Here is a 26,882-nt window from a genome sequence, read left to right as displayed (position 1 = left end):
CAAAAATCAAAATGTCTTACCCAATTCCTTGTGCCGGCACTGCTGGTGATCGGCACCGGCGACCCGGTGGATCCAAACTAGGCACGGGAGAGGGCAGCAGCGCTCAGGCGTGAGATCAACAGAGGCAAGAGTCGCTCGATCCAGTGATCGATCGTTTGGTCGTGGCGCAGGGGAAAAACAGGAAGAGTGGCAGTGGCATCAGGACTGGCTAGGGCACGACTCAGTGAGAAAGAAAACTCACGAGAGGGAGAAGAACTCGCCACTAGATGGCTGGTGAACCGGCGCTAGGGCAGAGAGGTGCGGCGTCGGCACCTAGGGCAAGGAATCGCTCGGCTCCTGCTCGGGTGTCAGCAACGGCGGCTAGGGCACAGAGACAGCGTCGCCGGATCGGCACTACTCCGGCAGGGGAAGAGGCGATCGGCGCAAATAGATTAGGGCAGAGGCGTCGGTGTGGAGAAAACCGGCGTCGCGAGAGATGAGGGAAGGAGGGTTCGGCTTGGGCAGAGGAGAAGAAGAAGAAGTGGAAGGGGAGGAAGAAAAACCACCGTGGCCGGCGGTTAGGGATCGGAGGAGATGGCGTCAGGCAAGGAAAGGGGTGCGGCTCGGGTGCGCAAGGGAAGGAAAAACGGAGGAGAAAAGAAAAATAAATAAAAGAAAAGGAAAGAATAAAAGAAAATTCAAACTTCTCCTCATTTAAATGGGTAGCCTAAACAGACTTTCCCCGGGTCCCGTTTTATCCCCATTAACTTGTCCGTACGAGCTCCAAAAATTTTTCGAAAAATTTCTAAAAATTTCGGAAAATTTCCTTACGATTATTCGCCTATTTTCGGTATTTTACATTCTCCCCCACTAATAAAAATTTGGTCCCCAAATTTCAGTATCTACCATCAGCAAGTACTAATAACCGGTAACGATTATAAATGCTGAACGGTGAATTAAATCACATACCTCCTGTGAAAAGATGGGGACATCGAGCTCGGATCGTATCCTCGAGCTCCCAAGTAGCCTTCTCGTCCGAATGATGCTGTCATGCGACTTTAACCAGCCAAATAGTCTTGTTCCGCAACTGACGTTCTTTCCGGTCTAGAATCCATACCAGAACCTCCTCATAAGTGACGTCAGGCTGAAAGGAGAACTGAGATTATCTATCAACACATGTATCAGATCGGGTACGTATCTCCTCAGCGTAGATACGTGGAATACGGCGTGAACGCCTGCCAAGGACGGCAATAGTGCCAACCAATAAGCTACTGCTACAATCCTTTCCGAGATTTAGAAAGGTCCAATTTATCGCGGAGCTAGCTTACCTCTGAGGCCAATCTCTTCACCCCTTTCGTGGGTGAAACTCGTAGAAAAACCTGGTCGCAAATGGAGAACTTTAAGGGTCTCCGACTCCGGTCAGCATAACACTTCTGGCAGTCTTATGCCTCTGACATCCTCTGCTGATAATATGGACTTTGCCTCACGTTGAGTTCCATGAGGTCTCAACAACAGGGTCTCTCGGATTCTCTTCCTGATCGACGACTGAGCAACCATCGTTACAAGAATACCCTGCTCTGTCTGTCCCTGCTCCTCAATGTCTAACTCAGAGAAATCCTGAATCAAATCTGTGACCACAACTCGGTGGCAAGCTAAAGTCCCTTTGGACCTCTAGCTAAGTGCATCGGCAACCACATTAGCTTTTCCCCGGTGATAGCTAATGGTACAATCATAATCCTTCAGGAACTCCATCTATATCCTCGGTCGAAGATTAAGTTCCTTCTGAGTGAACAGATATTTGAGACTCCGATGGTCAGTGAAAATCTCAAATGTAATACCGAACAGATGCTGCTGCCAAATCTTCAAGGCAAAATAATGGCAGCCAGCCACAAGTCATGTACTGAGTAGTTCTCCTCATGCTCCTTCAACTACCGAGAAGTAGGAGACTACCCTGCCGTGCTGCATCAAAACAGCGCACAAACCCTGTAGAGATGCGTCGGTGTAGAGGACATATCCGTCCTCTCCAGAAGGTAACACCAAAATCGGAGCCGACACTAGTCTCCGCTTCAACTCCTAGAAGCTGATCTTGTCATCCTTAGTCCAAGTGAACTTCACGCCTTTCCAGGTCAGACATGTCAGTGACATAGCTATCCGAGAGAAACCCTCAACGTATCTCCGGAAATATCGAGCCAAACAAAGGAAGTTGCGAGCCTCTTCTATAGACCCCGTCTATTCCCAACGGTAACAACCTCGTCCTCCTGTGGAACCACGGTATTCTCCTACTGGTGACCGTGTGTCTCAAACATCTCACAGAAAACAATCAAAATACGCACTACTGATCTTCACATCTAGACGTTTCCATCGAAACATCTCTAGAACTATGCAAAGATGAAGTGCGTAACTCACCGTGGATCCGAAATAGATCACAACACCGTCAACAAAGACAATGGAAACCGATCCAAACATCCTGGGAATACCAAAATCATCAAGTCTCTGAAAACCTCTAAGGCTTCCCAAACCCTAATGGTAAAATCATGACACATAATGTCCATATCACAGACATTTCTACCTATAAGATCCCTGACAATAAGTCTGAAATATGATCACCAACGATATAAATCATCTAAGCATAGATCCTCCAGTGTGAGAGCAACGCTCCATCACAGAAAATACCACATATGTGGGAGCAACGCTCTACCACAAGAAATCCTCAATATGTAAGAGTAACACTCCACTACAAATAATCTATAGCATGTATCTGCAATAGATATGGGAGCAATGCTCCGCTACAAGCAATCCGAAATATGTATATGTGGGAACTCCGCTCCACCACAAACGATCTATAAGTGTCCAAGGCACCTAACTATCCAACTAGAGGCTGCACGAGATCACTCAACCACATATCACTGTGGGCAGCCAAAGGTATAAACAACCTAGTAAACAAATCAAACTCATCCTCAAATCTATCAACATCGTAGTGAATCACTCACTGATAAGAATATGGGTTGACAGGGTAATCCAACAAATGACATAATGTAGACACTTAGCATTCTACATTCAACATGGGTAGAATCATCATGATGCTACCCACCATACACCTGGCACACATGCACACACAACATATGTATGATCGACATAATTCTCCAATTAGTACACACCAAACATACTCACAACATAGGCATAAATCATCGTGCTACCTCCAACAATGCATACCGAACCTGTGTGCATATATCAACATAGGTATAATCAACAATACACCTCAAACAACCTCACATGGCATATATACACCTATGCCAAGAGTATAACCAACATATACTTCCAATAAAGCATACTAAACCCAGGTGCACTCACATATCAAACATAATAAAAAAGATACCTCAGATACCACACCAAACACATATGTACATATCACAACTCAGATTAAATCGACAAAATGCCTCCATCAAAACACCACCGACGTACTTATACTACATCTCGGATTTAATCAACAAGATATCTTCAATAATACCTCCAGATACATACACCCAACTACATATCTATGATCCACAAGGAACCTTCAAACCATATCAGAACATGGATACATATACTACTTGCAAATGGACAGTCTACCACAGGACTCCTACAACCCAAAACAATCATGATATACACGCAAAATCAGCATACCAGCTCAATCAAAGAGACCAACCTTATACTACCAACACTCATGGGTTACCGGTATATCTAAACAAAATTCATGCATATGTATCAAGCATGAATACATCAATCAAAGGCAGCCCAAAATAAAGCAGCCTAATCATCCAGTAACAACCCTGCTCTAGGTTCAAAGGAACTGGTATCGGACAAGAAAAATATACACACCGTGGTATAACATTGCCAGTCAATGTCATACACTACCAAGACTATATCCAATGGGAAAAATTTTATCATCATAAATCCAAATGTACTCTCCCAGTTTACACTAGTAACGATTGTATCCCATAAGTGTTAAGCAATTAGCTCTACACTTCCTTACACCAGTGGGGTCACATATCCCAACGCACCCTCTAAGTTATCCCACCAGGTATATATACAGTCCACGGTCAAAGTCTTCATGGAATATGATACATCGATCCTTTATAAACTATCCAAGCTGAAAATGATTTCTGACTAAATCAGTCCTTCCCACGTCAGTACAAAACATGTACTCAAAGGTGCTCTAGATACATAACTAAGCACAAATAACCTAAAGGTTCGAACCTCTAAAAATAGAGTATGGTAATCCTCTACTGATCAACCAACAAAACTAAATCATTCATCTACTAACTAATCAAGAATACCTTAATCCTCCATAAGCAACTAAGGTATATCCAACCACATAATATCATATGTATAAATGTGTACGACCCAAAAGAAAAAGTCAGAATTTAAGAACATCAAGACATTCTCATCTTCATCCTCAAAAACATCAGCCCACACTATATCAGATGAATAAATCTCTATTCCCCATGAGGGCAAGTTAGCATTCAAAACATCAATCATTATTTATCCACATAGTCCCATATCAGAGGAAGCATATATCATTTTTTTTTATATCATCCTGTTAACTATCCATAACCAACCAGGTTTATTAAAATCTCATAGGCACATCCAACCGTAAAACTCTCCAGCACCCAATTTATAATCTGATCACCAACCATAATCATCAAACCTGTGAATATCATAAATGACACTCACTATGTCACCATCAATGACAACTCAAATATAAATCATCAAAATAGTTATCCACTAATAGATCATCAAAACAAATATCTAGTAATTGATCATCAAACAACCACATAACATTTACTCTCATCAATCATTAGAAATCAACATATCATAATATCTTATCTCACAATATCCCTCAACCTCAAACCATTCTCAACAATGATCAAACATGGTAACCCCCAATGACCAATTTCCATCGTACCTGGTACCCTAATATCCAAAAGATATGAGTATAAAACTCTCCTGGCTAAGTCAACAGAAATATGTAGGTATCATCCACTACCCAGCTAACAATAGCAGAGGCTGGTATGTGCCTCCATCTCCTACGAGTAGTAACAGAAGCTAACACTACTGATGGTATGATAAGAAAAAAAAATCACCAGAGATCATAATCCTTTATCTCTATTAAGGTCAACCATCCTCAGTGGCTAACTCATCACAAGTAATATGTGCTACAGCAACCAGACAGGTAATAAAGATAAAGTGCTAATAGATGTCATAACTATCATAAAATAAACATCATACCTATTTGCCGTCTGGAGATGTTCCATCGCTGTCCAGTCCCCAACTTCTGACCTCAAAATTCCGAACGAGAATATCGCCGGAAATCCATATAAATCCGAAATGGAAATCCGAAACATAACCATATCGAAAATCCGAAAATGCCCAGTTTGACTCGCAAACCTGGCTAACCAAATATCTAGAATATCAACAACAGGTATCCGATAAATCTCCAGAATACCAAAAGCAGGTATCATAACCCGCTCTGATACCAATAAATTGGTATCAGATAAATCTCGAAAATCCATAATACAAAAATCCAACAAGTATCGCCAAACTTGGCGCTCTGATACCAAATAAATAAATTGGTATCAGGTTATCCCAAACATCAAAAATACGAAAACAAAATATCGTATACCTGTGCTCTGATACCACTAAATTGTCACGCCCCAGAGGAGTCCCTGTCCGAGAAAATTTCGGCAGCATCTCCCTTGTACGGTGAACAATCTGAAACTTTTCTACATCTCACAAATACCTCAGCCACAGGCGGCTGGAATAATAACAACAAAATAAAACATCACCACGCAGTTATATAATAGTAAACAAAACATTAATACTCTGACTCGAAATCCACCCTACTCCACTACACACGTAAAACTCAAAACCGACGAACTCACCTTTTCTGCCGTCCAGGCAGACATGTAGTAGAATAAAAACCAAATCCAAATCCATCGATATAATAAAATCTATACCATGTCCATAAGTAAATAAATCCAGAACATAACAAGTTCAAACAGTCTAGAACAGAAAAGGAAACCAAACGAAAACCAATCACATCCTCGAGGTCTGCAGGGACCAGCAACTGGAACTCTCTCCTGACAGCATCAACCTGAAAATATCAACAATGGAGGCGGGGTGAGTCCAACACTCAGCAGGTACAATTGATATGCAAAGTAAAGAAATAACACCTAGCACTAATCATGCGTACAGTCTCCTGATAAAAGAAAGATAAAAATATGCATCTGAAGTAAACAAGAGAGGAACAGTACTAACCAGGACCTGAGTATAAGGACAAACAGTCCGAGTGGTATAGGAATCATGTATGCATGTCAAACATAGGTATCCAAACAATATGCAGCATATAAATGCAGCAACCACAAACACAAGCAATAAATGCATCATGCATATGATGCCAATGATGCGTCCTGGTCACCCCTGACGCCAGTCGATCATCTCACACACAATGGTGAGGCCGAGTGGGTAGGGCTGTGACAACCGTGCACTCTGTCGTCACTACTCCTGATGAGTGACCGAGTGGACGGGATGCTGTCGGAGTACACCTATCCTCCTACCCCAAATCATAGATGGGGGAGCGCAATGCTCTCAACTCCTGGTACACGATGACCGGGAGGAATCCCTGCCGGATAACACGTTGTGTCACACTACCCATGAGCGGACCAACGGTGCCTAACAGAGTCCCTGCTGCAACACACTCTGCCTGAATCGACCACTAACCCATGAGTGGTGGTGTGTGCAGATCCATGTAACTGGCGATGTGCACAACAATAATGGAGCGGACTATCGCACAGCATGCAATCATGCAAATGATGCATGGCAATAACCATATAAACATCCTGACCTAATCCATATATATAGAAAAGTGCACCCTAGGTCAACGAATCATATTGAATCAAAGGTACACAGAAGGTATAAAAACCTAGGTCCTGAACATGGTGAAGCATGGTATATCACTACCCCCTATAAGCATGTATAAACAGGTAAAATATACATGAGATGCAAATCAATCAATCAATCAAGCACATACCAAGATTTGGGTAGTGATTAACCGAAACAGATAAGAAACACAATTGATGCAATATGTTAATTTCATTACTAAGCATATCAAAGACAAAAAGTTAAAAGTACCCGCCTCCAATAGGAAAAGTCCAATCAATCCAAATCCGACGTCGAGATACTCGTCTCGCGTCTAGGTCCTGTATATCAAACATAATGTCTAGTTTAGCTATTTCTATAATACCACAATTAGCCAAACTACATTCTAATCCAATTAAAGAAATTCTAAATTGGATCCAACTAATCCTTCCAACACAATTAATGAACCCTAATCAAGACATAACAATCTATTCTTAATTCCAACTCAATCTACAACACGAATACAACCCTCTACTTCTTACCTCAATTCACAGCCACTTCTAATGACTCACAGCCGAAGAGTGTAATGTCGGTCGTTGCAAACTGGCAAGGTGAAGTTGTTGATTTCCCAAATATGCACTCTGGATCAAAATCAACACATTAACCCTTGAGCATAAAACTCAAATCATGATCCATCACCTGAAACAAACAACTAATCACTCACTACTCAAGCTGCACAGATTAACAGCATCAATCCTGTAAATGAGTAAATCCTCACTTAATGAACACACTTTGCATCCAAACCTCAACAAACTTACAACCAAAAATCAAAATGTCTTACCCAATTCCTTGTGCCGGCACTGCTGGTGATCGGCACCGGCGACCCGGTGGATCCAAACTAGGCACGGGAGAGGGCAGCAGCGCTCAGGCGTGAGATCAACAGAGGCAAGAGTCGCTCGATCCAGTGATCGGTCGTTCGGTCGTGGCGCAGGGGAAAAACAGGAAGAGTGGCAGTGGCATCAGGACTTGCTAGGGCACGACTCAGTGAGAAAGAAAACTCACGAGAGGGAGAAGAACTCGCCACTAGATGGCTGGTGAACCGGCACTAGGGCAGAGAGGTGCGGCGTCGGCACTTAGGGCAAGGAATCGCTCGGCTCCTGCTCGGGTGTCAGCAACGGCGGCTAGGGCACAGAGACGGCGTCGCCGGATCGGCACTACTCCGGCAGGGGAAGAGGCGATCGACGCAAATAGATTAGGGCAGAGGCGTCGGTGTGGAGAAAATCGGCGTCGCGAGAGATGAGGGAAGGAGGGTTCGGCTCGGGCAGAGGAGAAGAAGAAGAAGTGGAAGGGGAGGAAGAAAAACCACCGTGGCCGGCGATTAGGGATCGGAGGAGATGGCGTCAGGCAAGGAAAGGGGTGCGGCTCGGGTGCGCAAGGGAAGGAAAAACGGAGGAGAAAAGAAAAATAAATAAAAGAAAAGGAAAGAATAAAAGAAAATTCAAACTTCTCCTCATTTAAATGGGTAGCCTAAACAGGCTTTCCCCGGGTCCCGTTTTATCCCCATTAACTTGTCCGTACGAGTTCCGAAAATTTTTCGAAAAATTTCTAAAAATTTCCTTACGATTATTCGCCTATTTTCGGTATTTTACATATTTTGTTTGTAAAATTTATTTAATTATATTTACTTTAAATCTTAAATTTGAATTAGAAGTTTTACCAATGTTAATTTTATATTATAAAGTTTTAATTTCAATTAAAAATTCTTCTTCTCCTAATTTAATATTATATATAATGTCAAAATTTATTTATATGATATTTATAATCAATATTATGTAAAATATGGAACATGAATTAATATTTCTGAAATACAATAAACTACTAATAGTAATTTAAAACTTATAAAAGCACAACTTTTATTAAAAGAATGGACGAAACGTCCACAAGGATCCTCAAGTTCCACACAGGAACTTGAGAATTATTTTACGACTTTTTTTGATTTTAATGAAGCAGATAGTGAAAATTTTGATATCTTAAAATGGTGGTCACAAAAGGCTCAAAGCTTTCTCGTCCTTTCCGTGATTGCTAAAAAATTTTTAGCTTGTCTAGTGTCAACTATTACTGTGGAGCAGAAGTTCAGTGTCGGCGGCAACATATTAGATGAACGACGATCAACTTTATCTCCCAACTCATTAGAAGCCCAAAGATTACTGGACGATTGGACTAGAGCCGAGAAAAAAATTCCAAGGAATGCAACTTTCAAATGACGAATTTGAAAATTTTGATACTGAAAGTACGAATACGACAGGAACGAGAAATGGAAGTAAATGATAATGTAAAAGGGTAAAAATGTAAAAGAACTACGTGAGCTTTGATTCCCCTATATCCTAAGGGAATACGTAAGTAACTTAAATAAGTGCAAGTCTTTTTTTAAAATAATTTTTATTTTTTACTTTTTTTAATATAATAATCTTGAACCGTGACGAACTATGGCGAACCGTGAACTGATGGTTTTGAACTGTAAATCATAATCATTTTGGACAGTTAAAATTAAGAATCGATTTATTAAGAACCGTCGAATCGACGATTCTAAACAGTTGAACTTCAATTCTAAACTATGATCAAATCGAGATGAAACATTTGTATTTAATTCTGCTCTTATTTTCTAAGTACTTTTTTAATTATGACCCTTCATTACCATAATATTTAAATACCAGTTGATACAAAAAAAAAATGTTGATATGGCTCTATTCCACTATCACGTTACATAGCATTTAAGGATTAATTAATAAAAATCGTTTTAAGCATAATTCCATACCGTTCTGGCCATCTTCGTACGATGCACACTTTTTATTTGTCATGTCAAAGGAGATGTAATAATACCTTAGTTCTTAACACATCATCCCCTTTTTTTATATTTTTTTTCTTAGTTGTTTTTTTTTTTGTCATTTTAAAAACGGTACTATTGTTGCATTAAATAAAGACAAAAATAAAAAAGCACCTTGTTGTTTTTTTGTGTTTGTTTATAGTGTAAATTTTTCTAAAATCTCTAACGAGGATGCGTTTGATTTGTCCCATTTTTATTTTCATTTTCTGAAAAAAGTATGTTTTTTATTTTTTAGAAAATGACTTTTCCACGTTTTTTATTTTCTTAGAAAACACTCTCTCATTTTCTTAAAAATGAACGTGGAAAACGCAAACCAAACACGTTTTCCATTTTCTCACAAAATGAAAACAGAAAACAACGTGAATAACACAAACCAAATGCCCCCCACATCACATAAAATTTATTCTCACTCTCTGTATATAAATTTTTCTTTACTTCAACTCCATAATATATTTTGATTTCTCTAATTATCCTTAATTTTTTTGGTACAAAGATCTAAAATGATATATAATTTATCCTAAATTCAACATCATTTAACTAAAATCATCAAATCAATTCCGCCTAACCCAATCGATTGGTATGAACTCCGAATTAATTAATCAGGAAAAAGATCATGCTCAATTAAATAGAAAATATACTCTATTCTAATTAAATGATGTTAAATTTAAGAGAAATTATACCTCCTTTTAAACTTTTTTATACCTATAAAAAATAATGAGAACTTTTGTTCTCTCATAACAAATAGAAAAAAAATATAGTAGCTTCTAGTTTAAATATGCTAAGTTTAAAAAGAATTATAATTCATTTTGGACATTTTGTACTTATAAAAAATGAGACGATTAGGTAAATCGGTATACATTTGAAAGTTGAAAGGAGTTGAAACAAATAAAAATTTGCATGTAAAGATAATTTTTTTCTAACACAGGGACTGAAGAGGAAGTTGAATTTGACGTTAGGGAATTTAGGATAATTTATCCTTATTTTTAATCATCTAGATTGATTTTTTTTTTATATAATGGCCATCCTGTCAACCCATAGATAAAAGTGTAGAAATATCCTCAAGTATTGATTAAGTATCGGCTCAATGACATTGAACTGCAACAATATTATAATAGTTATGTTTTTATAACTGCTTCATTATATAATTATTTTATTTAATAATATTTAGGTTGAAATAGCTATAAAATCATAGTCATAATAATATTATAATAGTTATGATTTTATAACTGCTACAACACATAATTATCTTGTTGAATAATATTCACATTATAACAACTATGAAATCGTAGCTATTATAATTTTATAATGACTACTATTTTATAACTATTACAACACAAAATTATCTTATTCAATAATATTCACATTATAGTAATTATAAATTATAACTTCTACAACTATAATAATAAATATAAAATCATAATTATTAAAATATTATAATAACTATTATAATACAAATTTATCATATTCACACAATTAGCTAATGGAACTGATTCATAATTTAATAAATATGATATGAGATAATAATATTAAATAATATACTAAAAGATAATTATATTATTTTATAATGGACTCATGCGATGGGCACCTCAACATTAAGAGGGATGCCCCTTTAATAATTCCTATAAAATAGAAAGCCTCTCTTATTTTTCTCATAAATAAACATATGGAAATTACACATTTGAGTAGCGGCCCTATTTCATTTTAATTCTTTTTTTAAAAAGAAATCCGAAATTATTTGGTCAAAATTTACCAGCTCGTCTGTTTCTTAAATCATATCTGTCGGTTTATTATAACGGCACAAGCCGATACATCGTTAGGAAGTTGAAACGTATCGGTTTTCGCGTTCCGTCCCGTACGTTAATGGGCTACAGCCAGGAACCCCGACAAAGCTCCTGGCTACAGCCGGTCACACCGCCCTATTTATAGTAACTCTTCTTCCCCGTTTCTCCCTCCTCCCCTCTATTTTCTCTCCCACTAACTACGTGGTGGTGGTGGAGATTAAGGTTGTTTTGAGGTTAGATCATCAGGGTTCAGTTCTCCAGTGCATGGCAGTGAGATTGGTGTCGAATGAGGTGTCGGACCTCTGCATCGGGAAGCCGGCGGTGAGATCGTTGCCGCCCTCCGCGGCCACCGTAGGTGACGTCCTCGCCGCCCTCAGGAGAGGTGACGCGCCCCACCTTGCTGTCCTCGTCGTCGATCGGGCCGCGCCGGAGAAGAGGGCTGTCTCCGGCAAGCTTTGCGTCGCCGACGTCATATGCTTCCTCTGCTCCGACGGGAACCTTGCGTCGCCAGCCGTCGCGCTCGAGCGGCCCATGTCCGCCCTCCTTCCCAAGGGCGGTGGTCTTGTCCGCCGTGTCGAGCCGCAGTTTAGGTACTCTTTTGTCATTTAATAGAAGGTCACTGCTTGCCGGCATTTATCCTTCCTACCTTTACCTTGTTTTAATTTTTTTTGGTCGAAAGGGGTAAAAGTTTAGATTCGGTGTTTTTCGTAAAAAATAAATTAGGGATCTGAAACAAAAACGATTTTCGTTTGTTTTTTCGATTTGATTAGTCGAGATTGGGGGTTTCAGCTTTCTAATTCGATTCGAATCGCAGCATATTGGAAGCCCTAGATCTGATCCTGGACGGAGCGCAGAGCTTGGTGGTTCCCATCCGCCCGGTCGGGCGGAAGAAGAACATCCACGGCGGCGCCGGCGGTGCGGTCGCTGATTTCTGCTGGCTTACACATGAGGACTTCGTCCGCTTCTTCCTCAACTCCATCGCCCACTTCTCCCCCATTCCTACCCTGTCCATCGACGCCCTTGGCCTCGTCCGCTCCGCCGACGCCTTCACAGTCTGCCATGACGAGCCCGGCCTCGCCCTCCTTCCTCTCGTCCGCCGAGCTCTCTCCGGCCATACCGCAGTCGCCGTCGTCACCGAAGATGGCCGACTGCTTGGCGAGATCTCCCCGGCCTCTCTTTGCGCCTGCGACGAGACGATCTCGGTGGCTGCCGGCATCGCCACCCTCACCGTGGGCGACCTCATGTCGTTCATCGACTACTTTGGCTCCCCGTCTGACTCCCTTGTCCGCCTCATCAAGTCCAGGCTAAAAGAGAAAGGCTTGAAGCAGATGCTGGAGCTGATGGAAGACGAGTTATGCTCGCTATCCAACTCCTCAACCTCGTCGTCCTCCTCCGAAGATGAGCTGGGGGGGAAGCAGCTGAGGCGGCTGAGGTCGAGGTGCTTCTCCATGGGTAGGCGGGCCGAGGATCCGGAGGTCTGCCACCCGGGGAGCTCCCTGGTGGCGGCGATGGTGCAGGCTCTGGCGCACCGCGTGAGCTACCTGTGGGTGGTCGACGAGGACGATTACAGCCTCATGGGGATCGTGACCTTCGCCGACATGCTGAGGGTGTTTAGGGAGCAGCTGCTGCCATCTCCATGAGATCGGACTGCTCGAATCAATCAAATGAAGGAGATAACCATCGCAGCTCTGTCTATCTTGTTCCCTATTTCGTCCCCTACTTCTGTCGATTTTGTCGATTAAGAAAGACTTGGTTTTGTATGTTTGCAGTAATAAAAACATTTGCGTGTTGTGATCTCAACTTCTTATGCGATATTCTTCGCCTGTTTAGAGAATTTTGATTTGAAGAATTCGATTGCCAAATGGTGATTCCAATCACAACATTTGTTTTTCTCACTATACAACTGATTAATGATTAATGTCAAATGGTTTATTTTTTACAAATAAGAGGAAGAAGTAGACTTGTAGGAGTAAGATTTGGAAGCACTTAAGTGAAGGAATTACTTCATGTCATGAAAGTATTGTTGAAGAAAGTGGACTTTGGATATTTAAAGAGTAGGCTTAGGTTGATGTGGAGATTAAGAGAAATGGATATCTTCATATATATTCAATTGATTAATGGCAAATGAGTTCTTTTTTATAAGTTGATAGTATTTTTTTAATTTATTTTTTAGTCAAAGGAAGAAGAGGATTTCTAGGAAAGGGAAGAAGAACGTGATCCAAGGCAACTAATGGTTGTACTATGTCCGGAAGATTTGGAAGCACTTCAAGTGAAGGAATTACCCTATCTAATGACAGCTAATGAGTAGGCTTTGGTTGACACGAAGATTAAGAGAAGTAAGGATATTTTTGCCAGGCATTGACTTTCACTTCTAGAGTATAACACTTGAGTATAGAATATCGAGATGAAATTCATCTAAGATCACATTCTTTCGATTAGCAAATGAACACAACTTCAACCCCTAGCCAAGTTATGATTGACAAGGTGGTTGCATGAGTTTTAAGCTTACTAGCGGACTTCCTTCATGATTCAACCCCTTTAACATGTTTGAGAGAATTGAAATTCTACAATAGCAAATAAATAGCATACTTCAAAGTTGTATGAGGTGACAAGAAAAGCTCATGATCTGCATTAGATTATTTAAATAGAGTTGAATCCATCAAATTCTTCAATAAATAAATGCACCCATTTGGATCCACATGGTTGTCTTCTAGACATATTCAAGAAGTTGATTGGATGAAGAGAATTACTGACCTCAGCAGCTCAACATGTTCATTTAGATATCAAACTTGTGGCTACTTTATGCAGTGCTCTACTTCCAAATCAAAATTCCAACTCATGGTCTCTCTCTTCCTTGTTGGATACACTTTGCTTTAATTTAGTCCACTACATGTCTAGATCGTCTGGGTGCAACCAACTGGCACCCTAGAGATATATTTTCAGGAAAGAAAATAAAAAATAACATAGGAATCAAGAAAAAGAATCATGACATGCTAGTGATCATCCCTTCTACCATCCCATTTGGATCCTCCGTCACCAGCTTGAATTTGAGAATTTTTTGAAGACTAGCTATGGGCTTAACCTGATGCGCCAGGGCTTGTTTCGCATCAATGATTTTTTTATCCTTCGAAGAGTTTGTTTCAGAAGTTGTAGTGTCAGGGCAAGTCGTAGTAGGTGCTTCATCTAAGAAGAAAGAGAAATTGATTTGTGTTAGTGTCTTATAGGAAGTAAAAGACAATGCTATTAGCTTTAAGGATGAGCTTCCAGGAGGGATGGCTGAACATCAGCTTCGATGTGAGAAAACTAATGAATAATCAGGACTAAGTTCCTAGACTGAGGTAATCAAGTTGTGCATATAAAGAACCACGTCGAGCACAGGAATTACCACTTTCAGTGAAGATATAACATGTTCCCATCGTCTCTTGGTATTCTCCAATCTGTTACAAGGTCGAAACATAATCTCAATTATACAGGATAAATAGGGAATGAGCAAGGATAGGGAATGATATTAGATATTTTTACATGCTAATGAAATAAAACAATCTGCAAACAAGTAGAAATATTAAGAACATCTATATTGGTACATTTAGCGAATGCAAACAATAATTAGTAGAAGGAAGAAAGAAATAACCAATATCTTAATTTCCTTCGCTGTTAATTAGTTGATCATGATGTCTGGAAACGCCTAAATGTTGATAAAGCTTTAGAATTTCATATACCAAAGAGTAAAATCAAGTTTTATTCTTGGAGTTGCCGTGTAAAAATGTAGCCTTGATGTTTTCAATCGGTGGTAAATTAGAAAGACGGTTGCGAACATGAGATGCATAGAATGACTGGACTGGATAAGTTGATGGCATTGTACATTTACCATATTTTATGTAAATCCTAAAATGGTTCACGCTCATCACCGGGCTTTTTTTAAATATAAAAAATGTAATTTTGTTTTATCTAGGATACTCTGTAGGGCTTTAAGGTTGCATTTTCTTTTGGAGGAATGAATGGATGAAAAAGAAAGTAGAAAATCAAAGTAGAGAAAAACCTGACTTGCAAGAAATTAATCAACAGAAATACAAGAAATGCAACCTCAGCAGCATAGCATATTTATCAGGAATAGATAAAGTACTACTTAGATGTTCCAATTGAATGTAATTGTATTTCCACTTGGTACAATATACCGTTCAAGGACGTTGACTGGTTGCAGCTGAAACAATATTGCAAGGTACGGGCATTGCTATTGAAACCAAACCAGATTATGGACTAAAGCATAGGACAATAAAATGAGATCTGATGCAAGGGAAATCTGAGTTACCCAAACTAAAAGCAACTGACCCACTATTTTATTTATTTTGAACATTTGTCATAGTTTTAACGCTGGCTGACAACCTAATACAACCCTCCTCCTTTATTCGGGTTTAGAACCGGCCATGACTGGTTCGTCATGGACAGAGTTACCCACTATTTTATTTATAAAAATATTAAATGCATGATTATTTTTCTTCCCTTATATATATATTATACACCTTATATATTTTATAAATAGACATATGGCTTGACCTGACCCACCAATTCAACCCACAATCCAGTGATCTGAAGGTAAGGTTGGCAGGTCAGCTGCAGGTTGATAATTAGGCTTGGAAGTCAAAATGAAAGGAACTTGAGTTTTGTGGATGAAGAAGTTAGATTTGAGAAAGGCAAGGAATAGAAGAGAAACTTTAGAATCTACTATAGGTTGATTAGGTTCCAAGTTTAACAAACTCACTTTCAAAGGAACCTCACTGTTTATTGGAAAAAGTAGTCAATGCTAATAAATCATTTACTTGTAACAAGAGTAGTTTAATCTTTAAGAGATTTGTAAGACTTACTATTTCCAAAATTAATGGATCTTGATATATGATTTGTCTGCACAATCATAGACATGACCTTCATCAATAGTCTAGGATCACTTCAAGATTATTTGAACTTTATTGGTAATATCCATTATTCTTCTTTTTAAAGAATCTAGGTGAGTAATATAAGAATAAGAGATTCGCCATGTGACTTGCATAAACCTAGTGTAAAATGATTTTGTTAGTCATCCTAAAATCATTCGCCAGCCTAAAGGAACTTGCATTATACACTGCTTTATAGTGTAGACTTGAAAATCACCTTGATTCCCATCACAACAAAAGTAGCAATTAACCTATCGGAGAAGGAATGAAAGCCAGAAGAGTGAAGGCAGCAAGGTCTAAAATCCAAGACTCGAAAGAAACTTCCAAAACCTTACCAACTAAGCTAGTTAGAACCTTTAATAATTGTGATTATATAAAACTAGTCCACTATTCCTATCACTGAAATCAACCATAGCTGCCAAGATACTCTAAGGCATTTTAAGTAACAAACTCATGTGTGTCTTGGATTGGGAGTCTGCTTATTTTTCTTATATAAACTGAAGGCAGCAAATATAAATCAGATCAATAATCATTTATTTCATATTAAATAAAACAAACATGTTGATGAATGGTAAATGATCTGATTCTATATGATCAACATAAATCTTTTGTCATTTACATCAACATAAATCCTTGGTCCAATATTTTGTTTATATAAGTCCAAATATGAAAAAAATATCAACATGGATCGGGAGTCAGCCATGTTGATGTAGTGAATCCAGATAGTCTTGCTTACAGCTGTCTGTTATGCAAACAAGTGGATTTTCATGATAAACTGGATACACACTATATTAAGGTAAGCATACAGGGACCTACAGAAGAAACTTCAGATAAGAGACATGCTAGCTTCTCTTTCTATTGCTTATTTGCCTTTTGAGTTCCTAATGCATACGTTAGTTCTTTCAACCACCATGGAGCAATTCCAAATAACAGCACACTCACATGTAAAGCAAACACATGCTATCATGCACGATGTTTTGCATGACTAAACTGATAGGAGGATCAGGACATTCCTAACATACCAAAATGCAACCTTAGCATTGTGATAGCAGCACCCAAGATTGACGTATATGTTAAGGTCAGTTTACTCACTAGTTTTAGATGATCACCAATGGCCAAGACAGGATTCATCGTGTCCAAACCCTACAAAATTCAAGTGCCAAATTCAAGGTCCATTTGAAATAAACTAGATAAGCAGTTAATAGATAAATATCACAATCATACTCAGGTCTTAGTTAAAGTAACAGAAGGCAGATTTACACAAATAGAGAGCAGAAACAATTCTACAATGAACAACTTTGTTCCCAGATGTCATGTTCAAAAAAAGAAAATCAATTGTCAAATTATGGAAACAAACTAGATTAGTCTTTTTTATATTTTCTCAACTTTAGAAACAGTTGATGTTTCTCTGAACTAGCAACTTAAAAGATCAAAGGGTGAACAACAGAGAATAACATTATTGACCGACATTGCTCCTTGAGTCCTTCTATCTACCAACAAGCTCTATATGTGCTCCTATCATAAATAACTTTGACAAGAGAGAGATCTTTGACCTGACGCAATCAAATATCTATAGAACCCTGAAAACAACTCCACTAGCATCTGCTGTGGCAAAAACCAACAAACTAGATTCACAGAATCAAGTTAGGAAATCCAGCTTAAATAGATATATTTTTTTTTTCATTTTCTTAAAGCTATTTTAACTGTCACTTAAAAATGGTATATAGTGTTGTAAATAGCAGTAAACGGTGGCGGTGCGGTCAGTGATCTCGCCTCGACTGCCTAGGCGGTTGATTTTTTTTTTACTATTTTTATACATAATTAAATAATATATTTACTAAAGGATAAAAAATTAAATAAAGGAACAATTTTAAAAAAAAAATACTATAAAATGTATTAACTAAAAATAAAAAAGTTAATCTAAATATTTTTAAAAAATAAATAATAATAATTATATATATATATATATATATTAAATTAATAGAATAATTTTATTGAGTTTTAATTAAGTCTATTTAAATTATCCCAAGTATGATTAAAATTATTCGATTAAATCCTAAGTTAAAAAAATCCTATTCTATTCGGCGATCGGCTTCGGCGTTTCAACATCGGACACATCATTGGATGCGTTGCGTATGGACCCGTTGTCGGGCCAGGTGACGAGTCCAAACCCATCACGCATACCCGGACGCATCGCCCGAGCTTGGCAACGGCCAGGGAAGCGTCATCTGAGTATGGCTATGGGCCCGAATGACTCATGCGGGTCCAACGATGTGTCCGAGTGCATCGCCAACGACACGTGTCAAGTCTCAAGCGAAAACACTGAACCGACGCCTAAACCACCACCTTTCCCAAGGCAATGCAGTTCAAGACGATGCGGTTGAGGTCTGCCTCCCGCCTAGGAGGCCGCCTCAATTGTCATTTAGAACACTGGTCCTATACATCAATGGACTAATAATAACCAAACAGACCTAAGGATTTAAAGAGAAAACATACAGCTATGCAAAAAGGAAGTATTGTGAAGCAGTCGCCTATTTGGGCATTCTTTCTCCGAATCTAAGTTGACTTTCAAGCAAAAAAATACTTTTCGGATCATTTGTTGTAAACATCAAACTCCGCTTTATATTTGTGAGAAAGAATAAAAAGATGTGGCAAGTACAAAAAAGTAAAAAAACTAAAATGCATAGAAACTATTCAATAAACAGATGAGAATCTCAGGTTATCATCACAGAAATTCTAACCAAATAGAGAGGTAGTTTCTTACAGAGAGGACAAAGGGAGTATTGGCTGGAATATCTGCATCAACACACACATCATCCAAGTCAAGCAAAATATACTCTTCTTCATCCTCAACTTGGTTAGCTTTTGTCAGATTGCTATCCATTCTTGTAATCTCAGTAAAAGACAAATGGGTGATCTGACATACAAGCAAAAAATGAAAATTTCTTTTTAATCTGGAGGCTTTGATATTTCCAACTAAACAAATACTAATGGAATAGCATAATCAGTAGACTTATGGGTAAGAAAAAGATGCATTGTGCATTTGAGAAAGAAACATTTTACATACTACATATATAAGAGCACTAATTGCAAGTCTCACCATTTATCTCCAATAAATTTAGTGGTAAAATAATAAATTAAGGTTAGTTTCATTAAAATGAATTTGTTTTCCCTTTTTTTTACCCGGAAACTCACTGCTTGCTCCCCTCCTAAGATACTCACTACTAAGGTTTGACAAAAGGCAACTAAATACTAACAGAATCTAAATCTAGATCTATGAATAACCAACAAAGAACCTAACTTGATTACTGGAACTAAACACCAAGTTGCCCCTACCTTACAAAGACCCAGACCATAGAGTAGTTAGCATTCTTCATTGTGATCAACAAGAATTTATCAAAAGCATTTAAGCATCTTTCACTATAGTTCATAGAGTACTCTAATCATGTATCAAGTCATAAATTGATTGTGATTAAATAAGAAATCATCTATAATGGGCTTATCTATTTCAAGCTTGCTATCTAGAGGATGAATTACTCGAGAATACTTGAGATGTCACTTTGATGAAGGTAGAGGAATACCACGGGTTCAAAATGGTAGAGTCATAAGTGCATTTGATTGTACAGTACAGAAAACAAGGTTAGATCTTGTACTATGAGCTGGCTGTTATTCTAAAGATGGCTCAAGGCATGGTTCGTCGGAACGGACGTTCCAGCACGGGAAGGCCGCCCTCCGTTCCAAAGTTCTGGCTAATATCGTGGATTGCTTTGGGACGCCGTTCTTCGGCGTTATAACGGCCGGAACGGTTTAGGGTTAATCCGAGATAATCCCTCTTAATTAAATTCCTTACCCGATTCTTAGCCGCTCGCGACCTCTTCTCCGGCGGCGGCTCCCTGCGGCAGGCTTCTGGCTGAGGTTATTCCCCGGATGCTCGCGATGGGAAAGAACGAGGATTGTCCGCCGGCAGTGAAACTTGCGGTGCGTCGGGAAGGAGGACGATAAACTGCAGCAGAAAGGAAACTGTTTGCGACGGCCGGTGATGATTGATGTCGGCTACTCGTGAGCAAAGCGACGCCGGCACGAACGGCGGCGGCGGAACAGCATTGGTGCGCGAAGAGACGCGAAGCCTTATGTTTAATTAAAATTTTATGTTAATAAATTAAATCAACTCCCAGTTTAATCAAAATTTAATGAAATTATTTTTTTTAAAAAAAAATACTCTATAAAATTTATAAATAATTTGTATATATTTATATTTATTTATTTTAACTAATCTATTATTATGACTCCAATTCGTCCAAGACCAAACTAACAGTAACATTTACCTCGGTAAAATCGAGGTTAATGGCAGTCATTCGATAATTTCCTCAATACCTGATAGTCAGAGAAGACTCAGAGATCTCTGCTTATGGAGACGAAGGTCGTGGCCGGCGGCGAGTACGTGGATTGCAACGAGATCGCGGGAGGAGGGCAAGGCTCCCCGTGTTTTGATAGGACGGCAACACAATTGCAGCAAAAGGCGAAGCCCTCGCCCCCAGGGCCCCCACCGACCGGACCCACGGCCATCGTGAGGGAGGTAAATCGTAGCACCCGAGCTAGTATGGGACGGACCGGGTGGGATACAGGGATAGGAGATTTATTCCCCCGCTGTCACTGAGTTTCGACCCGGTGGCCTCATTGCAGCAACTCCCGTCCCATATCGGCTCGGATGACCCACGGGGTCGATAGGACGGCAACACAAGCACTTGGAGGAAGTGGATTCAAAGCAAGTAGTATGTGTCGGCACAGTCGACCGGAACGGAGGTTACGGCGACGATCGACGAGAACGGGGAGAGAGAGAGAGAGAGAAGAATGTGCGGTCGGGAGGAGGATAGGAGCAACGTGCGGTTTAAAACCCAATCGAATCCTGATTCAACTGGACCGCGTCAATTGAACCAATCGGGGTCGGTTCAACCTAGTCTAAGTCCTGTTCAGCTATAAAATTTCTAACTAATCCTAAACTGGATTCAAAATCCACCGATATATCAGAACCTAGATAGCCAAATTCAAAGATAGCTAAATCTTAATTAGCCCCCGTTACAACCATCTAAACTTCAAAATAATTTTGAGTAAAAATCAAATGGGCAACTTAAATTTTATAAATCATCAAAGACTTTTTTTTAAAATAAATAAATAAATAAAAGGACCCCCTTTTAATATTTTTATCTCAAAAATACCTTTTACAACATGTAGTTGTTACTATGTATTTAGGATAAATTTAGATTTTAAATTTTAAAATTTACACCATATAAAATATTTATGATGTTTTTTTTCAACTAATTAAAAAAAAACAGAAGAGGGATATTATTGTGAAATTAACTGTTGGGCCAAATGGTATTTATAAGTATCTTTAAAATGGGCCGATCCCTCAGCCGTCATGCGCGTCGTGCCGACAGAACAGCCTGTGTTTTGATAATATGCTTACAAACTAACTGTGACATGTTCTAAGCAAATACTTGTAAAATTAAAAGAAATAAATTCATATGTAAAATTTTAAATCAAAATGTTATTATGAGTTGATTTTCAACTTGTTAACTACCCTATACAAATCAAATCAATCCGTCTGGAACAAGTTAGTTTGAACTTATCATTCTATGAAAATGTTCTCAGAAATTCAAATGAAAATTTTATCAAAAAGTTAATTTTAATGATTTTAGTTTCGAATTGTTTTTGCTTTTTCTTTTGTTTGTTTGATTGCTCCTTGTCTTCTTCCCCCGGGGGAAGGAAAATGGACAGGCGCTGCAACAAACTTCTTTGTTTGTTTCTATTTCTTCACAGGTTGCGCTCAGTAACAGTCCATGAGTGCTTACATGTTCCTCCCTCGAAGACAGGGCATGCAACTCTCCGATATGCAATGACAGTGAGACGAAGCGTGTCCTTGGCAACTGCCAGCCACCGGAGGAGAGAGATCACGACGCCGGCCAAGAGCTTTCCTGAGCTCGTCGAAGGGTTGGACGTTGAACTCCCGGCGACCATCAGCCGCTTCTGTCGGGAGACGAGGCGGCCCTCGAGGAACCCCTCGAAGGGTGGCTCCTTGGACGTCCGAAGGAAGAAAGTGTAGCCGGCCATGAAGTAGATGGAGGTGACGTAGAAGCAGATCGGCTCCATCACGTCCCACGACAGTTCCCAAAAGGTCAGCCGCGCGAACGCCCCCGTCTGCGCCACCAGAAACGCCAGCCCGCACCACAGCTCCCTCCTCACCTGCGTCGCCGCGCTCCGGTCGATCTCCGCCATCGCCTTCTCCATCCTCGCCAACTCTTCTCTCGCCTCGGCTTCTCCGTGGCAAAGTCGTCGAGAATGGAGCAAATGCGGCGGGATGGCGCTCTCGATGGCTTTGGACAACTGCGCAGAGAGCAGACAAGATCTAAACTCAAAGCGATCGAGTTCCAGATCGAAACCAACCAGTTCAAAAATTCATGCAGGCATTTTATCGAACAGTTTATATGCAAGAAAATAATAACTAAATCAAACTACTTCTTCCGGCCGTGGAAACACAATGTCGTCCCAGACGATCACAACGCCAGACTCATCCAGTAACTGCGCCAACTCCGCGCCCTTCTCTTCTCCGGCTGACTCACAGCAGATTCTTACGAACTCCGACCGGGAGATGCAGCTCGCGTCGACCGCCCTCAAGCCTCTCCCGCGCCGCGTAGACCTGCGACGCCCTGACTCCCTTTTTCAAATCCATTTCCATGGTCGCCTCCTCGGCCATCGCGGGAGTCGATCCGGCTTCTGGAGTCAGAAGGAGCAGATCAAAACAGATGCGACCGGATCTGAGTCCGCCGAACCTCCCGTCAACGCGCAGCGGTAGGCGATCAAGTGGTATCGCCGGTTGGAACAGGGGGCGTAATTTGTGGAAAGGAGGAGAGCAATGGAACGACGTTGCTCTTCCCGATCTGGGAGAGCAGCCGAGCTAGGGTTCTGCGGAGGACCGCCATGCCCCAAATAGCTCTAAGTTGGTCGAGAATAGACTCAACGGCGACGAGGGAGGGAGGAGAAAGACGAGAAACCTAGACGGGGAAGGCAAGGCTTTATATAGTTTTTGAAACGCGGAAAGGAGCAAACCTTATCCAGTGGCTGGCTGTCCACGCCAAATGATTCCTGCCTTCTCGGTTTGAAACGCGGAAAAAAACAAAAGAAGAAAGCCAACATTTTCATTTTTCAATTTTAAATTGAAAAAAAATAATAATTCAGAATATTGGTTCAAGAACAATGTTAGTAATTAGTATACTATGTCACATGAATTTAACAATACATATATAATTTAACTAAAATGATTAATAACTTTAACGAGTGAATTATCAATAAGTTAATTCAGTTGCCGACTTAATTATCAATTATCAAGTAAACAACGAGGATGATGATGTGTCCGAGAGCCTAGACAAAGATAAAGAAAAAGAAAAGGATTAAAATGATGATCAATGAGTTCCTTGACGCAACCACTATGACGTTTAAGTTAAAGGATGAAGAAGATGAGTATTAAAAAAGGTATATCCGTTACCTTAATGGCTTTCTAGTCTCATAAATATGGAGGAAAGTAAATGTAGGTATACAGGCATTAGCCGCATGGTGAGGTAACCATAGGTCATCAATTCTTGAGAATCAACCCCTAGCCATTACGCCAGAAATATCATGCGCTCACCGTCTGCGCTACGCCCTAGGGGGCAAAAGATGAGTATTAGAGTTTTGATGTACATATGTATGTGTATATACCTGGATACTAGAGAGGATTACATTTTATAAGGAAACCATAGACTTTTTCCTTGTATTTATTTTACTATGTTATCATTATTTAATTTCATAAATAATGCGAGACTTGTTCACACCGTTGCTTTTTCCATTGGTTGGAGGGTATTTTACTAAAGATCTGAAAAATCTCCATCAACCGAGCCCTAAGAGAAAGTATTAACTTGCACCTTTGGGATAATTGAAGGAACAACTATAACTACTTGATTAAACCGTTGCAAGTATTCTTTTAAGGGTTCTTTAAATTTCTGTCTGAGAGCAAACAATTCGGGTTGTGTTTTATAATATCTTTGACTGGTTGCAAAGTGTTACATGAAGACAGCTTTAAATTCCTCAAAGGTCTAAATAAATCTCTACGCCGAACCTAAGAGCATGGTTAACCAAACTTGACACTTCAAATTTGTAGATGCGATCTTTTGGATCTGTAGTGCCATTATATTCCTCGATCTATAATACTCAAAAATACCTTGGCAATTCATCCTGGAGGATGTCTTTCGAGAATGGAGGACCTCATGAGCTTTCGATCCACCCAATTCAGGGCTTTTCCTCTTGGAAAATCTCAATGAGGGGTTTTACTAGAAGATTCTACAGAAAATTCTCTAGCGACGGACTTACGATTGATATGGGAGAAACAGTTTGCGGTATTCCCATAGGCTAAGGTATCTTCTAATCCGTTAGTGTCGCTTCAACCGACTGGAGCAGCGGTTCAGTTGAAGGATTGATCATTAGAGGATGTGAGGGCTACCCCTTTTATATCGCTTGCTTCGTTGCCGCTACCAATTTCTAAAAATCTTCTATTCTTATTGTAGGACCGTTAGATTCGATAGAGGGGGGGGGGGGGTGAATATCGATTCAAAAATACAAAGTATAAGCGCAGCGGAAAAGTAAATGAACACAGTTGTTTTTACTTCGTTCGGAGCCTGTGACGACTCCTACTCGAAGGCCCGTGGTCCTTGACCACTTTCGTTGGGCAATCACTAGCAATTCGAATATAATTACAAGATGAATACAGGAAATGCTAATGAAACAAAGTAATACCGACAAGGAATTTAACTAAAAACCGAAGGAGCACTTTGTCAGAGCTTTGTTGGCATCGCAGCAGAGCAGCAGGACCAGCAGTAGAAGAGTTCTCAGATTGATGATTGATGTATTGAAGCTCCTGCCTGGGGCTTCTTTTATATGTTGTTCCGGGCGCCTGGATTCCTTCCGGGCGCCTGGAATGTGACGTAGCTGCTCAAACCGTGATGCTCCACGTGGCGACGACTTGGCTGGATATAATTTGCCTTCCGGGAGCTCGGATCCCTTCCGGGCGCCCGGATCCCATCCGGGCGCCCGGACCACTTTGTTCCAGAAAACTCCCTTTTCCTGCAAAACAAAGTTAGTCCGAAGCAATATATAACCTGCAACATAGATTGTTAGCACATTTTATAATAGTATGAATTAGCACAAATAGTATGATTTAGATTCCGTCTTTCCGAGATCGGAATCTAGTCACGATCTCGACTTAGATATCCGAAATGGATCTAAGTCGGATCGACGCCTAATATTCCCTTCCCGGGAACGCGTCCTCGCAGTCACTCCCCTCCAGTGACTTACCTTACTTACCTGCCAGACGTCTGGTCAGCCCGTCGACCCGTCTGGACTTCTCGCCAGCTATCCGGTCAGCCCGTCGACCTAGCTGGACTTCTCGCCAAGCATCCGGTCAGCCCGTCGACCCGCTTGGACTTCTCGCCAGCTATCCGGTCAGCCCGTCAACCTAGCTGGACTTCGTGCCAGATATCCGGTCAGCCCGTCGACCTGTCTGGACTTCTCCTGCACACTCGATCAAAGTGTCAAATAACAACAAAACTAACTTAACCTATTTGTCATTCATCAAAACCTATGTTAGATCGTTAGTGCTACCCGCACCAATAATCTCCCCCTTTTTGATGGAATGACAACCTGGTTAAGTTAGTGAAAGAACGCAAAAAACAGGTACATCGGTTTTAAAGTTAGTTTTAGTGTTTTCAATTTGGTTTATCTAACTTAACCGCCTAACCCTCCCCCTTTGGCATTCATAAAAAAAAACAAGGGTAAACATAGTGTAGAGTTACTATAAAACAGCTGATCTTGAAAAATATCTGAGTTTGGTTCAACATTCAAAGTAAAAAATCAAAGTAAAAAAAATCCAGTTGACTTGGGGAAGACAAGTTGAATTTTGAAAAGTATAAATTTAAAGTTGATCAAGTTTTAACTTTTCAAGCGTGTAAAATTTTAAATCAGGTTTTTCAACTTTTCAAATTTTTTTTTTTTCGGTTTAAGTAACATTTACTTTTCAAAAGGTAAATTTTCAACTTCAATTTTTCAAAACAAAGCAAAAATTAAGTAAGATTAATTTTGCCAAAATAAATTTTTAAGGCTAATTTGATAAAAGCTAAATTTGGAAAGTTTAATTTTCAATAGTCAACTTTTTAAATCAGGTTTGAAAATTAGGTGGAATTAAACTTCCACGTTTTTCAAACACTTAGTTAAATTTAACTTTTTGTAAACTAATGTTCAAACATAGATTAATTTTAAAAAGTATTTTTTAAACACACAAAATTTTAATTAATTTCTCCCCCTGAACTTGATACTTAAAATTTAACCAGT

At 39.7% G+C, this 26,882-nt stretch overlaps 2 protein-coding genes and 1 pseudogene across 2 annotated transcripts; 1 reads left to right on the top strand and 2 right to left on the bottom strand.

Moving 5' to 3' along the window:
- Positions 1–11,702: 11,702 nt before the first annotated feature.
- LOC122008003 (CBS domain-containing protein CBSX5-like) lies at positions 11,703–13,353 on the top strand. Its single transcript, XM_042563565.1, has 2 exons — positions 11,703–12,131; positions 12,356–13,353. Exons 1-2 carry the CDS (start codon positions 11,806–11,808, stop codon positions 13,179–13,181), a joined length of 1,152 nt encoding a protein of 383 aa, XP_042419499.1. The 5' UTR covers positions 11,703–11,805; the 3' UTR covers positions 13,182–13,353.
- An 833-nt stretch (positions 13,354–14,186) lies between these two features.
- On the bottom strand, positions 14,187–20,863 carry LOC122008002 (general transcription factor 3C polypeptide 6-like). The gene is made up of 6 exons (XM_042563564.1): positions 20,844–20,863; positions 20,320–20,596; positions 19,234–19,386; positions 17,562–17,612; positions 14,927–14,978; positions 14,187–14,724 (listed from the first exon to the last, which is right to left on the bottom strand). Exons 3-6 carry the CDS (start codon positions 19,351–19,353, stop codon positions 14,525–14,527), a joined length of 423 nt encoding a protein of 140 aa, XP_042419498.1. The 5' UTR covers positions 19,354–19,386; positions 20,320–20,596; positions 20,844–20,863; the 3' UTR covers positions 14,187–14,524.
- Positions 20,864–22,172: 1,309 nt separating this feature from the next.
- On the bottom strand, positions 22,173–23,491 carry LOC122011681 (annotated as a pseudogene).
- Between the last annotated feature and the right edge of the window lie 3,391 nt (positions 23,492–26,882).

This window comes from Zingiber officinale, chromosome 8A (genome assembly GCF_018446385.1).
Source record: "Zingiber officinale cultivar Zhangliang chromosome 8A, Zo_v1.1, whole genome shotgun sequence".
NCBI lineage: Eukaryota > Viridiplantae > Streptophyta > Magnoliopsida > Zingiberales > Zingiberaceae > Zingiber > Zingiber officinale.
This window is presented reverse-complemented; position numbering and strand designations above follow the sequence as displayed.

What these genes read in the sequence shown, in the direction of transcription:
- LOC122008002 (XM_042563564.1), bottom strand. Translation starts at nt 19,353, where the DNA reads ATGGATAGCAATCTGACAAAAGCTAACCAAGTTGAGGATGAAGAAGAG. An exon ending in ATACTCCCTTTGTCCTCTCT is followed by an intron (nt 17,613 to 19,233) that starts GTAAGAAACTAC and finishes TGAATTTTGTAG; the next exon opens with GGTTTGGACACGATGAATCC. An exon ending in TTGGTGATCATCTAAAACTA is followed by an intron (nt 14,979 to 17,561) that starts GTGAGTAAACTG and finishes ACCTTGTAACAG; the next exon opens with ATTGGAGAATACCAAGAGAC.
- LOC122008003 (XM_042563565.1), top strand. Translation starts at nt 11,806, where the DNA reads ATGGCAGTGAGATTGGTGTCGAATGAGGTGTCGGACCTCTGCATCGGG. An exon ending in CGTGTCGAGCCGCAGTTTAG is followed by an intron (nt 12,132 to 12,355) that starts GTACTCTTTTGT and finishes TTCGAATCGCAG; the next exon opens with CATATTGGAAGCCCTAGATC.